We start from the raw sequence: 17,559 nt of genomic DNA, 5'->3' as shown, positions 1-17,559 counted from the left end.
AGTTTTATTTGGTTTTAGCTGGAGTGAGGATTCTTTGCTCAAACAAGTGGGGGGGGGGATCCAAAGCGATCAGGTCTTCAGTGGCTACTACACAAGTGGCAACAACAAGGTTCCTGGAGTTAAACCTGTGTCTGCAGTCTATTTTTGGATGATTGCTGGTTAGACTTTTCTTTGCTTTTAGCTGGAGTGAGGATTCCTTGCTCACACAAGTGGGGTGGGGGGGCTCAAAGCGATCAGGTCCTCAGTGGCTTAGATATGCTAGACCTGGAGGGCTTTCAGCTGCAATTCATATATCAACTCCAAGATGGCACTACAGTGGGGAAAAGGGTAAACACTGTAGCTATTCTTGTCCAAGGTATTGGAAAGTGGTGTTTCACATCTGGAGTTCAATCACCAAAGTAAGTTTTTGAGTTTAAATTTAAAACTGTATAGGGTATTGGGAAAAGTGTTTAATATCCAAAGTTGATTCTTAGGTGTTTTGACTTTCGATTGTTTGAAGTTTTGTTAAAGTGTGTTTTCTGCCGAAACAGACAGACACACACACACACACACACACATATATATATATATATATATATATATATATATATATATATATATATATATATATATATATGATCTACTTCACATCACCTAAACCCCATTTGACTGGCTTTCATTTCACTGAGACCAAATCACCTAATTTTCAAAATACTGAAAACTCATTTGACTGAATCTCATTTCACTAAATTGCAAGCAATAGACATGATGTGGGTTTGTGATAAAAAGAATTTCTATAACTTAGAGTGCTGATTGTCAGAAACCCGATAGTCATGTAGAAAGTAGTGTTGTAGTATTTTTAAATGTGGGTATGTCTCTCTACATTTTTATGGGAAGTATCTAAAGTAATATGGTGGATGTTTTTTGCATTCCCAGTAGTAGTGGCAGTGTGTAGAGTACTGTAAGGCAAGTAAAAGGTATATGACCTTTTCCCCACTGTAGTGCTATCCTGGATTTAGTATATATATATATATATATATATATATATATATATATATATATATATATATATATATATAGATGGGGGTGTTTGGAGGGCACAGCCCCCACTTAGTTTGTTTTTGTATTGTCCGGTTTCTGTTAAGAGGGTAAGTAAGTAGTTAAGTTCTGGAAAGAGGTAGTTATTAGTGTTGTGAGTATGTTTGTTTATGGCTTAAGGTTTAGTCTTTTGAAATTTAGCATTGTAAGCTGTCCGTGAAATGAGATTCAGTTAAATGAGTTTTCTGTATTTTGACAAATTAGGTGATTTGGTCTTGGTGAAATGAAAGTCAGTCAAATGGGTTTTAGGTGATGTGAAGTAGAGCCATATATATATATATATATATATATATATATATATATATATATATATATGTATACATACATACATACATACATATGTATATACATACACATAATATGGATACAGAGTTATAGATATAAATATATCAGATGTCATATCTAGAAGTATAACTTCCACCTTATGATAAATAAATGTCATTATGTCTGATTTCTTTTTTCCCCACACACCTGTCCTCTTGCAGAACAGCACCCTTGCTCACGATGGGCTATAACTATGCCCTTTTGGTATACCAGTTCTGGACTGCATAACTTTGATTAATGATACACCATCAGGAAAATGAGGATTAAATTGCTTCCGGTGTTGTAAATGATTAATGTCAGTAACGGTTTTCTTACTTGTTTCAGAAAAGGATGTAGAGATCAGCTAATGTATGTGATGCTGTTTAAGTGTAGTAGTGTAATGTTTCATCTGTAAGAAATGCATCTATTTTACATAAAGCTGCATACTAATTATGCAAATGTGGAATTTGTCTGTGCATGCACTGGCCATACAGGAATATTTTCTGTGCTCTGCTTTCCACAGAGACCTTCACTTAACAATATAAAGTGTAACAAATAGTACTAATTACATTCTGTGTCCCAGTGACACTGACAGCCCCCTGCAGCCTAATTATTCTTTTTGCATCAGCATCACTTGCAGAGTTCACATAAACATCAGCTTATATTTAAATGTTCTCTCTCATTAATCAGCCTTTTTCTAGCTTAGCATTGCAGATGTAAGAAAATATTTTTCTTTTTCTTATTGTGGTAGCTTAATGTAGTATATCTGCATTATTTTACTGAACTGACTCTAGAATCAAATAAAGTACTGAAGTTTGGTAACTATGTCAGTGCTAACAACAAACCAGAATGCTTCTGTTTCTATTCTTTATCAGATATCACTTTGGAAATCAACTAATAAAGGATACCATCACATTTTAATGTTGATAGTGGGCATCAATGTGAACTGATCAGCTACTTACACCATTTCAGAAATGGTGTTTAGTTAATAACAATTCTTTCATTACATGATCATTGTATAATAAGACAGAAAAAAAATCTGATGATAACTATTTGTAATTTCAGTTTTCATAAGTATGTGCCCCACAATAGTGAGCCTGAATGAGCAAAAATGCAGACTTTTGACATTAAAGTCTGATACTGCCATTTCTCCAAATATTCCCTGCACCGCAAAGTATGGTGGCAATGTTGGGGCATGTGAGGGGCTGCAGGGGGCATATTTCCCTGAAAAAAAAAACTTTAAAAGAAAGCATTCACTGTTCCCCTGTATTCACTTAGGTTTTATTTATTTATTTATTTATTTGTAATGCTGGTGACAATATGAGATCATTTGGAATCATTTACTGCCTTCCATATTTTCATACAGTGTACATGACATGAGTAGTAGTGAATTATTTATTATTAATATTTGTTTATTGGGATAGTCTGAATGGGTCAGCCAAGTAACTTCTTTTCAGCAGAGGCCCAGGGAGAAAAGCTCTGTTCATCTATATGAAAGAAGACAAAGTTCACAAAAAAAGTGAAATGTTAGAATGATTTTTCTAGTAAGATAACATACTACAAAGTAAGCTTATAAGCTAACAGCATCAATTTAGGAGTTAGTCTTACAGATTTATAATAAATTGTATTAATCCTGGAGAGAAAAGTATGTATCCCAGAGACTTCCCCTTCTTTGGAACAGGGTCTCCATTCATGTAGAGCAGAGTTCCTCCCTAACCCAATTCAAGTGCAACTTGGACAATTGGATGGGGAACAGGAAATTCATCCCTGGTTTGGCACCTGTATCTGTAATGGACAGAGGCAGCCTCTAAATGGTTCATCTTGTAGGCCCCTGGTTGTAAATTTTTAATTTCCCAAGCCCCTCCTTACATTTATCAAGGGTACCAGAACTTGTCAGAGATTTGGGATCCATGGCAAGGCTTAAAAAGGCCCTTGTGGTCATTACCCTAGTAAATACCTATGAACCTATTGACTATTAGTCACAAATGCATATACAATGCAGATTCGTAGGTTAATTTTAAAAAAATGTCACATTCATATGTTGTTGCATAGCAATGTCAGAGTACAATAGAAATAGCAGTTGCAGTGCAGTAGAGAGCATACATACTGTAGTATGAATGATTAGTTAAACCTGACATTACTAGCTGCAGGTAAAACAGTGAACATACATGCTCACCAGACTTGTAGAATGGCAGTGTATTTTGCAAAACAAGCTATTGGATGTCAAGAAATGTACCTTTTGCTCCAAGTTCAAGAGATGAATCTTGGCATCTGTTATGAGAATACATTATTAGTGGATTATGATCAGTGAAACTAAAGAAACAAAATCATAATTCTTTGTAGTACATGGAATTTAAGAGCTCTGACGTGCAGTAGCAGAGAAAATAGTAATGCAAAGTTTTTTTACAGCTTTTAAAGCTGTAACACACTTAATGTTGCCATATAAACAGTGGACAAAAGTGGTTTGTGCTGATGAACCAACAGCTTTAAAAACTGCTAGCCACATCACTCTGCCACACTTGTTCTTGTGCCAGTGCAAAGTGTATTACAAGTTATAAATCTGTTGCAACATTCTAACATTGTGATGTTGTAGCAGCCATATCTGCTGCAATTTGAAACTGTAGCATAACAACTCTGAAAGGTGCATAAAAAGCCTATATTTGTACTGATTTCAGGGCATAATTAATGGACTCCATGTACTACAAATGTGTTATGATTGTAGACATAGTATAATCTTCAGTGTTATTGTCCAAGTGCAGGTATGACAAATGCAGGAGTATTTGATGTGTGTGTTGTATATTATTAAGTTATGTGCTTAGATTCAGAAAAAAAACAACAAGAACAAAACATAAAACCTCTGTAAATGTATGTCAATTCAAGTACTGCAGCAGCTTAATATTGAAAATTACCAGATGAACCATTATCCTGGTATACGGAGACTGGAAATTTGACAGCTATACTGTGATGAAGAAATGCATAAAAGCAGCTGTCTAAGCAGTTTCTTCCAAATAGTTAAGTGGATGAAGCAAAGTTAAGTCTAAGACAAAATAAATAAATAACAGATCCTTACCTTCTACTCATCATCTGCCCAGGAAAATGTTTGGCTTTACAATAGGCATAGCTCTTGAATATCTAAATTCAATAAAAATATTTTATAAATTTTCTTTATTTTTTTCCTCACAGGTTGTAAGTAGATTGTTGTTAGCCATTTGGACCACAGAGCACCCCTTAACAGATTATGTCCGTCTTCCCCAAGCCTTTCAACATCAGTCCAGTAGCCAATGAAGGACATTATTATCCCCTTATATATTGACTTAGAAGTATAATGCATTGCAGATATAAAGGAAATCTTATTCCCCTAATTAAATTTGTTTTTAGTACCTTATGAAAAAATATTTTGCTTTGAAATTAAAAAAGAAAATTTGCTGATAAATAAATTCTGACCCAAGTGTTTCAGTCAGTAATACCACTTAAAGTAGCATATAATTGCTTGACCTACATAGTTGGATACGTAATTTTAAATAGGCTAAACATGGACATCTCAGCAAAGTATTTCCTAGTTAAAAGTAACAGTGGGTGATGAACAAAAATAAAAACCCTCCTGTGGTTAATATAATGCTTGCAAATCTTAGGTGTTGGAACATTAGTGCATTCATAATTTGTAAGGTGACAAACATATCACAGAGGTTATGTATAACCTCTAGAAAGTACTGTGAGCCTTTTTTCATGTTTGTATGGTGTATTGCATAGCTCCAGGTTATCCCCTTTGTTTTGTAGTTGTTTACATGTAGGAGAGTACGACTATGGCAGAGCAAGTGAGATGGATAAAGTACAACGTTTTGTCAATACTAGTCAGACACTTGATGCTTTAAGCATGTTAGCCATGTTACAATGGAAAGAAAATGTTTTAACACACAGAAATTTACATACATAGAACAAATTTGACATTTGTAACAAAGTACATACATTTCATAAACACTGACCTTGCTTTCCTTTTCTTCTAAGAGGGTCTCCAACTTCTTCTGAGCAGCACGTCCTTCATGGTCATCACTAACAATCAGGATGATGTGGTTCCAATTAAAAATTCGCATCATCTCAAACCAGACAAGGGCCTGATGGGAATATGGTGGCACAGTGCGCAAAAATGACAGGTGGATACTCTAGCAGAAAAAAAAATTTCCAATAAAATCAGTCTTCTTTGTTGTTTGTACATCAAACTGTAGTGCTGTTAAGTAACATTTAGAAGAATACACAGTAGTACAGTTTATGTTCAAGTCATGTTACTTAAGATCATTCCAAAATCATGAGTCACTCAAATTTTGTGTCAGTTTTATTTCATGAAAAAAATGTCCTTTAATCAACTGAAACTGAGTGCATCCTCTTTGATGTCATATTTCTGCAGAAAATGTTAAACGTTATTAGTTCATAAAATAAATAAATAATGAAAACAGACTATATAGCATCAATGGCAGAAAACAGTAGAGACGTCATGGATTATGTTACAAGCTGCAGTATTAAACTTTGGTAGCTTGCATACAATTGGAGTGAATATGAAAAGATGTGAGGCCAGGATCAGAAATCATTAGGCTTAATCACAAGGGTAGAGTGAGGTTATGAATAGGAATAATGTAATGTGGCAGATTTCACTTCCCAGAAATGAGTTTGCTGAGCATGAGTAGTCTGTGCCTCAACACTGTGTATGATCAACAACAGCCATAAAATCAATCTAAAACAATTTCACAATGCAGTCACAGACAGCCCTACATCAAAGGTACATCAAAATCTTTAGTATGCTGACACGAGTGTGCATGCAAGGTGCATGGCAAATAAATCTAACACAGTCTATGTAAGTACATGTAATGTGACAGTCTTATTTTTTCTTTTCTTTGGTAAGTTTTATTAATTAATAGCTACCTTGCTGTTCCCTGAGCAGCTCTGCAAATGTGGACCACCTCATTCTGATATCACTGGTCCATTCTGATGTCACTGCAATGTCAGTTTATTTAGAGTTCATTGACTGGACAGTGGATATTTGTTACAATGATTAGACTGTATCACTATTTTTACTTTGCACACACAAGATGAAGCTGATAAAAGTCTAGTAGGGTAAGAACTCAGATTCCTATCAGAAGAGCGAATGCTTAAATTAGTGAATGCTCTTATATCGAACTTTAAAATGCGAAACCTGAAAATGTCAAAGACAAGGAACATTGATTTTTTTCCCAGGGAAAAAAATCAATAGGCCATTCTCCGGACTTTGCTGTTTTCTCCACTGTGGTGCGATCTCAGAGTTGGTATATTTAAGTTGGGGGGATGTGGGGGGTGAAGCCCCCCTACTTTATTTTGCCTGTACATTGTTTTTTTTTTTTTTTTTCAGGATCAGCGACTTTTTCCATGGGAAAAAATTTGCTGATCCATTCCTTCGACATTTTAAGGTTTCGCGTTTTTAAGTTCGATAATAGAGCGTTCGCTATTTTTAACATTAGATTTTCTGATATAGATGGAAGAACTCTACCCTGCTTAACAAATTAAACAAATAAATAAATAAATGCTAAGTTGTCTCACAGCTTGACACTGCACTTTACTGCACACTGACCTGCTCATTATTTATTCATGAGGTCTCTGTTCAAAGGTTTGTTCTGAACCACTGGTGTTCACTAAAAAAATAATTAAAAAGCACCATCAGAAGGTGAGGACTTTTTTTCTAAAATGTCAGTATTTTCATGCTATCAGATACAAAGACTTCATCAGACTTCGTATTTGACAAGACAAAAGTCATGCACTGAAACCTTTGAATTAAACCCTCCGTTTCTGGTAATGTGTTTTTCCCCTGCTTATTGTGAGTGTGAGCCTGATTTAGACCATCTAACTTCATTTATCCCACTAAAAAGAGGCAATCGTGCTTGGTGATTCTACACTACAAGGTCTGACATCGAGCCCCTTAATCTGAGCAATGATAATTTAAACCTCACCAAGACGTGTGTGTGTGTGTGTGTGTGTGTGTATATATATATATATATATATACATATATATATATATATATATATATATATATATCATTGCATTATATCCAGCTGGTCAACAACTGATAGTCCTTCAGCAGGACTTGGAACTTTCACCTGATGTGCTTTTTGTTGTGAGATCAGCTCACTTTTGTGTATACCTTTAGCAAAAATTGTTTTGCTTGATTCCGATTGCTCTTTCCTTTGTTTTAAATTAGCATGCTTATTTTCTGCTGCTTTCAATCAATTCCCTTTTAGTTAACTGTAACGTTTGCTTTTTTTTCTGCTTTATACTGGTGTCTAGTTGTACTCCAAGCCATAGAGTGAACCCAAGTGAAGCAGTTATGGAACAACTATGGGTCAAACTGAAGAACAGTAGCAGTGGTTGCATGCAGGGTTCGCAGATGAATTGCAAAGTTGTCATCTTGGTGCAACATCAACATGTGCATGATTGATGATTTGTTTTACAAAAAAAGACTTCCTCTTAACTGTAGATCTTGTTGTGGCATTATTACACAGTCATACAGATCTCACTCTTCCTAACTCATATACTACTTTCTGCACAAAAGCTGTTGTTGGGTGAGGCCAGTAAGAAAGCTTTATAGCTCCCTCCATAAATGAGGGCTTCACACTAGACACATAACACTCTTCATTCCAGCCAGAATCTATCCCTGGGCCTTCATAATCAGACACAGTGAGCTCTTCTGCAGGGATGTTAACTGTAACAGTAAATCATAGTACTCAGGTATACTCACCGTATGTGTTCTTCTTTCTCAGAAACTGTTTTGAAAGAAGGCTACATTAACACATGAACTGTCTTTTTCCTTTAGTAGTAACACTACTTTTCCTTTAGTAGTAACACTGGCTGCAAGCTCAGTGGTGCAGAGTGTTTTATTCTCTTTCCTAGTGGCATCCAAAGCCCAAAGGCATCTATTTATCACCCACACAGAACACCTTTTGCAGGCTGTAAACCCTCTTAAGTGGAAAAATTCTAATTGTTTGCAGAATAAGAAGCAAATAGATGATGAAGTGTGGAATGGGCAATCATGCAAGCTATAATTATCTCTGATCCTTGGGGTAAAGTTGTTTATGATTGAAGCATGGATCTCCTGTCATACTTTCTTCTCGTGCTCTGAATGTCAATGTATCACTGAAAAATCCCTGCTTTTCCTGTATGCTCAGACATTATATGAAAATAACGATAATTTCTGTATGCACTTATACATAGATGCTGCACCAGGATGACAGATTTATTTCCCCATAAAGATCTATGCTGGTTTCTTGTTAGTGTTCCCTGGCTCCTTAGTTACGGAACAAAGCAATCATATGTAGTCAGCATTGCTAGGAGCCTTCTCCAGATTTTCTCATTACTTTCAATGCTTCATATCCAGCTTTACTGTCAGAATTATTTCACCTCTGTATTGTACTGTAATGTACTGTCTTGTGCTGGGTGCCTTGTTTTTCTTCAGAGATCTTTAAACATACATTGATAAAATACGGTTCTATGTTTATGGCAGGTTATTTTTAGTTTGTATGCTACAAATCTCATTCCCACCAACATTCCTTGAATCATGTCATATCCAACATAACCCTAAGACTGTCTTATTAATAGAACTTAGCAGGTATGTTCCTCATAAGCCTAATTGACACTCTATTCCCCTTGCTTTCTCACCTTACAACCTACCTAGTTTCACTCACACATAGATATATCTGTCCTATCAGCTTTTCATCTAACCACACAGTCCATCCATCTCTGACTTTAATTGCTTCCAACTTATTAATTGACTCTCCCAATCATTACTTCAGCTTCAAAATTCTTAACCCTTACCTCAATCAGCCTAGAATAAAGCAAAACATAAAACTATCTCAGACTCATCTGTACTGTTCTACAATACCAGTATGTGGTGATATTCACCCCAATCCAGGTCCCACTTAATACTCCATCTCTCCTTTAATCCCTATCGCACATCCCAATCCAAGTCTCACTTCCTATTCCATCTCTCCTTTAATCCCTTTCACACATCCCAATCCAAGTCCCACTTCCTACTCCATCTCTCTTTTAATCCATATCACACATCCCAGTCCAGGTCCCACTTTCTACTCCATCTTTCTTTTAATCCCCATCACACATCCCAAACCAGGTCCCACTTCATTCTCCATCTCTCCTTCAATCTGTATCGCATGCCACAATTCAGATCCCACTTCCTGCTCCATCTCTCTCTTTTAACACCATCACACATCCAAATCCAGGTCCCACTTCCTACGCCATCACTATCATGTAATCCCCAACGGACAGCCTATTTTCATACCACACAAACAACTACATTTCAAAAAGTCTATCTCAATTCCATCCAAACAACTGAGGGTAGGTTTGGCATGATTAAGGTCTTTACCTTATAAACACAAGATACAGGGTTTGATTCTGGCCTTGGGTTATTGGCTACACTTAAAATGACCCTTAAAGACAGCTAGTTTAGTGTTCACCTATGAACTAAATTTCATCTTCATAAATATCCATTGTATCTATAGCAAAGTCTCTGAACTTAATTCCTAGATCTCTCAGCAATTACCAGATGTGCTTACTATTACCGATCTTTGGCTCAAACCTTATATAAAAAAACTCAGAAATACTATTCCCAGCATACATCATCATCAGGGCAGATCAGCCTCACAAAAAAGCAAGTGGTGTAGCTATTTTGTACTCAGACTATTATGAACTATTATCTTACAACAAATTACCTAAATTCCATAATGCAGAACTGTTTATATTTCACCTTACACTAAATAACCATAAACAACCCTGTATTTTTGTTCTACAATTCCCCAGGTAATAATATATTAACTGTGTAAAATATTTTCTCCTGGATATCTAGCATAATCTGTAAATAAAATAATAGGAGATGTTAATAACAAATGGCAAATTATTACATCAGGCTTTCCATCCTCCAGTATTAATCACAACTTAATACCTGTCCCTCATGCTATAACAAAAATAGAGTGGCTTCATTCCTGAGGAGATGTAGTTAGTAAAATCAGCGACCATTATCAAGTCAAGAATGGAGTCACTCTCTGATTCTGTCATTGATCATCTGCCAACAGACTTATTATCCATTGTGCCACAACACCTATTTAAAATTACCTGTAATCTCTAATTTTAACCCAGATACCCTTTCAACAACCTCAAGTTCCTTTAACAAGTCTGTCTTAAAAATTCTTCTTCTTGATGAGGCTGCCATAAATTTAACAACGTATTTTATAAGTACTTTAAATAACTGCACTGTTACGAAGGAGAAGAGTAAAGTCTGTTCTCCCTGGATTTACAGTCATAGCAGAAATCTCATGCATTGTAGGGATAAGGCATGGATGGAATGCCTAAAAGCATAAGACTCTTCAAAATCTGCAGCACTTTAAAGAGTCTTGCAGTTTCACAAAAAAAGCAAGTTAATTCAGAGAAGCACTACTTCAGCAACCTTCAAAACAAACATAGGTACAATCCTAAGAAACTCTGGTCTTCTTATCAAAAATTATTACACCCAGGTACAAGTAGTACTCCTAATCCTACCCCCATCATATCTCCCTTTGAAACTGCATACGAGTTTAAGTTATACTTTTTGACAAGTATGGCTGACCTCACTAAGGATTTCCTTCCCATTACCTCTGACTCACTTCCACAACTCTATCTTCTCTTTAAAACTTCTCTGCATCCTACATAAAACATTTATTACTTAAAATTCAACCCAGAGCATACTCAGCAGATAACCTCCCTGCAGAATACCTCAGATTAGCTGCCAGTTCTAATGCCTATCCTGTCTCCATTGTAATGAATAGGCCTATCCAAGAATCCTTGGTTCCTTTTCTCTGGAAAAAAAATGTATATTTTCCTTCTCCATAAAGGCAAAAACTATTCAGAAAAATCCAACTTTAGACCTATTGCAATTCTATCTTCCGTTTGAAAACTATTGATAAAATATGTTCATAAATTACTTCTTCAGAACATCCTGCTGGAAGATCTCTTAACCCCCTACCCCGTAGCAGCATGATTTCTAACCAGCTTACAGCACAACCACAACCTTATTAACCTTCACAGGTATTTTCATGTTTGAGATTGCCTTCCCTATCAAGGATTGATATCAAGGCATAGACAAAGAGAAAGACATTTGGGGTCTAACGAAAGACCAGTACTGGTAGTTTTTTTTATAGAATCTTGAACAGAAGCTGCCATTAAATAAGGAATAATTAGTAGAGCATATAAAATACTGCATGATAACTATAATAATCAACCTGAGGAGGTTAGAAAGACTTAGGAAGAGAGACTGGAAAAGCAATTCATAAAAAAAAAAAAAAAAAAACAATGGGGGGATGGATATATTTATGTCTCCCAAATATGCAACAAAATCTAGAAGATTTAGGGTTTTTGCTTGGAAATGTTTACAAAGATATTTTATACCCTAAGTAGACTCTAGAGAATTTTCCTCAGGCAGATAGCAAATGTTGGAGGTGTGATGGGGAAGAAATAGATAATTGGGAATATATTTTCTGGGGTGTGAGTTGGCAGACTTTAAAGATTCAAAAACAAAACAAAAAAACAAAACAAAGCAAGCAAAAACCAAACTTCTAAACTAAAAAACAAATTTAAAATTTAGTAAAAAAAAATCTCATTCAGTACGCTCTTTCGTGTATAACTAGACTTTTTCAGACTGAATGAAAAAACACACCAAACCATATTATACACACATAATTAAAAACATTTGTATAATTCATTTGCAACAATTAACTCTTCTTGTCCTGCTTATTATAGAGGTAGGACTACAAGAGAGTTATATAAAATAATACATGAACATTTATATGCTATAAACAAAGCTGACATGAATAATATATATATATATATATATATATATATATATATATATATATATATATATATATATATATGACTTGTTCTGTATTCCATCTGCATGGCTAAAACCTGGGCTTAGGGCTATATCTCACCTTCACCACTTCAAGCTTTCACAAAGAATTCCACTCCAACTTTTGGCTCTGCTCCTTTTACAAGCTGTGGGCTCTTATGTGAGTACTAGGATAATGACCACTTTGGTTCTTTTAAGCTTAGGCATGCATCCCAAATCTCTGACAAGTTCTAGTAACCTTGATAAGTGTAAGCAGGGGCTTGGGAAATTAAACATTTACAAGCAGGAGGCAGGGAGATGAACAATTTACAGGCTGCCTATACCCATTAGAGATATAGGTGCTAAACCAGGGATGAATTTCCTGTTCCCCATTCAGTTGTCCAAGTTAAACTTGAATTGAGTTAGGGAAAAACTCTGCTCACATGAATGGGGGAGTCTGTTTCAGAGAAGGGATAGTCTCTGTGATACATACCTGTTTCTCCAGCAGGTCTTATTTTGTATCACTGGCAAGGTTTGGTTTACAGATATGCAGGGCATCCATCTGGGTGAGGTCGGACAATGCCGTGTATGCCAGGCATAGATCCTCCTACAACAGCCTGACAAACTACAGACATAGGGCTTTGAGACAATTTTCAAAGGACATGTTACTTATACCCTGTATTCTTTTAGTGAGGAACCTCTATGCACATTCCATATGTTGGATGTGCCTGGTTGCATACATACCAAAAGCAGCATTGTACTCAAAAATAGGTCTAGTGAGTACTGAATACAGAGGAACATTGACCTCATTGGACCTGCATTCCATACCTTTGTTTATAAGTTGCACAACACAGAATGACTTCCTTACTGCTGCAGTCACTTGATAGCCAAGGGCTAGATTACTGTCTATGTGTGCCCTCAAGTCTCTGACCACTGTGGTCGACTAGGGCATTACTTCAGTTACCTTGGCCAAGTCAAGTTAGGCAGTGTGAACAGTTTTACCATCATCCATTGCTTTGTGACCTCAAAGAAGTCCAATAGGTTGAGTAGGAATGACCTGCCCCTGACAGAAAAAAAAAAATAGTTGGGTCCAGTGTCTGGAGGTTTCCCATGTCATTATTAATCATTTCCGTGATAATTTTTTTTCTGTGGCTTTGCATATGAGACTAGTGAGAGATATGGGTCTGTAGATGGCCTGCCTTTATGCAGAGGGATAATGTTTTTTGTTCTCCATTTGTGAGGCATTAAGCCTGTTTGGGAGCTACTATTAAATAGTATTCCAGAGGGCCTGATAAGTCAAGTTTCATGCTATTTATAAGGCAGCATAGGATATTGTCTGAGCCCATTAATGCAGTGTTCTTGGCTTTAGAGAGAGCATTGAAGACCTGTTCCCTAGTGATAATGGAGCGAGTTATATTTGATCATATTTTATTGAACTGAATTTGTCTGCCAGTACATTTGCTATATATTCTGGCTCATGGTATGTGGCTACATTAACAATGAACACTGCACACAATTGTGTATTGTATTTGAGGTTGTGGACATAACTAAAGAATGCCTTGTTGTTGTTCTTGACCTGGGAGGACAAGTTTACTGCAGATTTGTCTTTGGCAACCTTTATTTGTCCTGTGAGTTGTTAGTGTGATGAGATTGCTTTTATCCTGCTGGGAGATACACCTCCTAATTTTTGCCATGACTTTCTTCCTTCTGTTATACATCCTAATTATGTTTTGATTCCATCTGAATTGCTTGTTTTTTTGAGTTAGTTCTGTACTTATTCCTGGTGGGTACAGCTGCCTTTATGCAGCTATTAACATGCTTATATAGGGTTTCTGTGAGTACTTCCATGTTGGCAGCAGTGTTCACGGGGTTTAGGGTGGCTTGAAATTTTGCCAAGTTATCATTTAACAGTAGGATGTTTGCCTTAGAATAGTTTCTGAACATTCCAGTGTTAGCTGAGGCTTCAGGTTTTATTTTTCACTTCAAATGAAACTGTTTTGTGGCCTACCTTACCAGAGAGGAGGATATTAGAGTTGGGGGTATGCAGCGATTTCCCATATTAGTGCTTACCAGATCCAGGATGTTTGTGCCCCCTGGTCAGTGTATTAACAGTCTGGTCCAGAGAGTTTGTGTTTACAAAATCCAGCAATCTCTGTGCCTGTATTTGGTGTTATGTATGATTTCCAGTTAATAGTGGGGAAATTAAAGTCAACCATGAACACAGTATTGCATTGGTTGGTGAGTGATTCCAATAGGCTTAAATATGTGTTCTGGGGTTTCCTTGGAGACATTCATGTATGTCACCCTGTCTGACCAGCCTTGAGGTTTGTTTATTTCTAATGTAAGTTGAGACATCTCCACCTTTAGTCTTTGCCTGCGTACTAGTTAGTCTAAATGTGTGGAAGGCACTGAAAGGGTGCTCTCTGCAGCTTTAAACTATGTGTCAGTAGCTGCACAGGTGCTAGCATTCTCTAGGGTGAGGAGAACTTACAGAGAGTGGAGTTTCTTGTTGAGACTCCTGACATTCAGCAGTAACTCTTTTAGATTGTCTTGAGTTTGATTTACTATGTCAGAGGTATTTTCAGTATAGAATTGCATAAAAAAGGGTCTATATGGTAAGATAATATTTTGTTAATATTCAAAAGCCTAGAGGGAAAGTTGCACACCATCACTGGCAAAGTAGCATTGTCTGTTGGCCATCACCTTCCATGATGACAAATATTGCACCCCCTTAGAGTGACACCAGAGACTAAGCCAATTATTAAAGGTGATAATCTGTTCGTATTTTGGTATCATCCGTGGAGAAGGTAGAATGCTGTTCAATGCTAGGCTTATACCAGCCTGGACACAGATTCTGAAAGCTCCAACATGTCATATTGTCTAGGGAGGTACTGGTACTTGTGGTCCAATGATCTGAGAACATATGTAATATGATAATTCCTAACCATCACCTTCTCCTTACTCAGCCTTATGAGTTTACAGTGGAGTCTCCAATGACCAGAACATTCGATTGTGTGATGGCTTGCCTTATGGGGTTAGAATAATAGGTTAATAATTCTGTATTTACTGATTCACTAGCACCCCTTCTGTTTGTTTCTCATCTTAACCTTTTATCTCTCCACACTCACTCTCTAATTTCTGCCCAGAAACCTTCATTAATCTTCTCTCCTCTATTAACTGGTCCTTTCTCTGTGCCGTCCCTCTAAACAAGGCTGTCGCCAAACTTAATGACACTTTCCTGAATATCCTAAACTCCTTAGCCCTCACTTGAAAAATAAGAACAAAAACAAAATTTGCTCAGTGGTTAACCCAATCAATCCATAAACTAATGCTTAAACATGACAGTGCCTGGAAAACCTGGAAAAAATCAAACTCCCACTGCCATCTCAAAACCTATAGAGAACTTAGGAACCTAACCAAGAAACAAGTTGATCTGGACAAAAAGCAATACTATCAAAAACCACTAGACAACCCCAAATCCAACCCTAAAAAGCTTTGGAATTGTATCAACAAACTCTTAGACCCAGGCAACCATTCTACCCCCAGCCCCTGTCCTAACAGCTCACCAGCTGACACTGCCTCCTTTCTCAACCCCTTCTTCACTGACTCTATAAAAAAATTAACTAAACCTGACATCACCTCCCCCTCCTCTTCTGATCCCTTTCCCTCTTCCCATTCCACCCAGTTCTGTCTTAAACCTGTCCCTACTGCATACATCAAATATCTTCTTACCAAGCTGAAAACTTGCTCCCTCACTGCTGACAACTTACCTTCTCTGTTCCTTAAACTTGCAGCTAACTCTATTGCAGATCCAGTCTCCATATTAGTAAACAGGTCAATTCAAGAGAACACAGTCTCAGACATCTGGGAAAAAAAATCCTATGTCATACCCCTCCACAAAAATGGCAGTGCAACTGAACCAACCAGCTACAGATCTATCGCCATACTATCCTCCTTATGCAAAATTCTAGAAAAATATATTCATAACCAGCTTCTTAAACACACCATACAAGACAACCTATTAACTCCCACCCAAAATGGTTTCCATCCTCATCACAGCACCTCTAGAGCCCTCATTTACTTTACACAGACTATCGCCAAAGCAAGGAACAATAACAAACTAGTCTCTTGCCTCTTCCCTGGTCTATCTAATGCCTCCAACACCGTTTCCCATGCCCTACTTTTCTCAAAACTTTCTTCCCTTAATCTCTCCTCTTATGCTATACTATGGTTCTCCAGTTACCTCTCCAACAGATTCCAATCCGTGAAATGGCTTTCCTCTTTTTCCCCCTTCTTCCCAGTCCAAACAGGTGTCCTCCAAGTGTCAATCCTTGGATCTCTCCTTTTTAATATCTTTACAAATTACCTACACACTTCCTGCCCTAAATCCTCACTAGTACAATAGACTGATGACTCCACTATTATCCCATGCTCTGATAGCCTTCCCCACCTCTTTGCTCTTACTCAGGATTCCCTCCTTTCAATTGAAAAATGGCTGACCAATAATCAACTACTTCTCAATCACAAAAAAAACAAAACTTTTACTCTTCCTCCCCAAATCTCTACAGCAACACAAAAATACCTTCACAGTATCTTCTCTTAAGAATACACTCATCTCTGTAGTACCATATACTAAACTCCTTGGAGTAATCATAGATGACCAACTAAGTTTGATATACATATTCAGCAAGACATCAAAAAGATACACCAAAAACTTGGTCTTTTATACAGACACAAAAAATGCCTCACTATTAATGCTAAATGTTTTCTAGCATGGACTTTCCTTCTCCCAACCTTACTTTATGCAGCCCCTATTCTCACCAGTATTCAGTCCAACCTAATAGCTAAACTTGAAACCACTTACAACAAAATAGCTAGATTTACTGCCAACCTTCTCTATCGCTCCCACCACTGCACAGCCTTAAAACACCTTCAATGGCTTGAACTCCATAACCAACTCCTTCTTTCCCAACTCCACCTCATACACTCTCTCTTAAATCAACCCTCTCAGCCCTAGCAGACCTCATCACTCCCTACTCTCCTAAACGTAACCTATGTAGCACTAACCTACACCTCCTAGACGTCTACAAATCTGATAAAAATATTGGCAAGCTTTTATATAGCCACTGCCTTTTATACTTCCCACTGCCTGGAACAAACTTCCTCTTTCTATAAGAACTAACAGCAACTTCCTCAACTTCAAAAAAAACTAGTACAGGACCTACTTACTAAATCCTGGAATTGTCCTCGTCTCACTCCTATCTAAACTACTCTCTCCCCTATTCCCCTT

At 37.0% G+C, this 17,559-nt stretch overlaps 1 protein-coding gene across 6 annotated transcripts in view; it reads right to left on the bottom strand.

Moving 5' to 3' along the window:
- The window catches only part of GRIN1 (glutamate ionotropic receptor NMDA type subunit 1), a 2,709,836-nt gene that overhangs the window by 2,312,691 nt on the left and 379,586 nt on the right, over window positions 1–17,559 (bottom strand). For all 6 annotated transcript variants that reach the window (XM_044058780.1, XM_044058779.1, XM_044058782.1 and 3 more), the window contains exon 3: window positions 5,364–5,540. In XM_044058780.1, the coding sequence (XP_043914715.1) occupies window positions 5,364–5,540 (177 nt within the window). The remainder of the gene's footprint in view (window positions 1–5,363; window positions 5,541–17,559) is intronic.

This window comes from Protopterus annectens, chromosome 16.part0, assembly GCF_019279795.1.
Source record: "Protopterus annectens isolate FY-2018-M chromosome 16.part0, PAN1.0, whole genome shotgun sequence".
In the NCBI taxonomy this organism is placed as follows: Eukaryota; Metazoa; Chordata; order Ceratodontiformes; family Protopteridae; genus Protopterus; species Protopterus annectens.
Note: the sequence above shows the minus strand (reverse complement) of the source record. Positions and strands in the feature narration are given on the sequence as shown.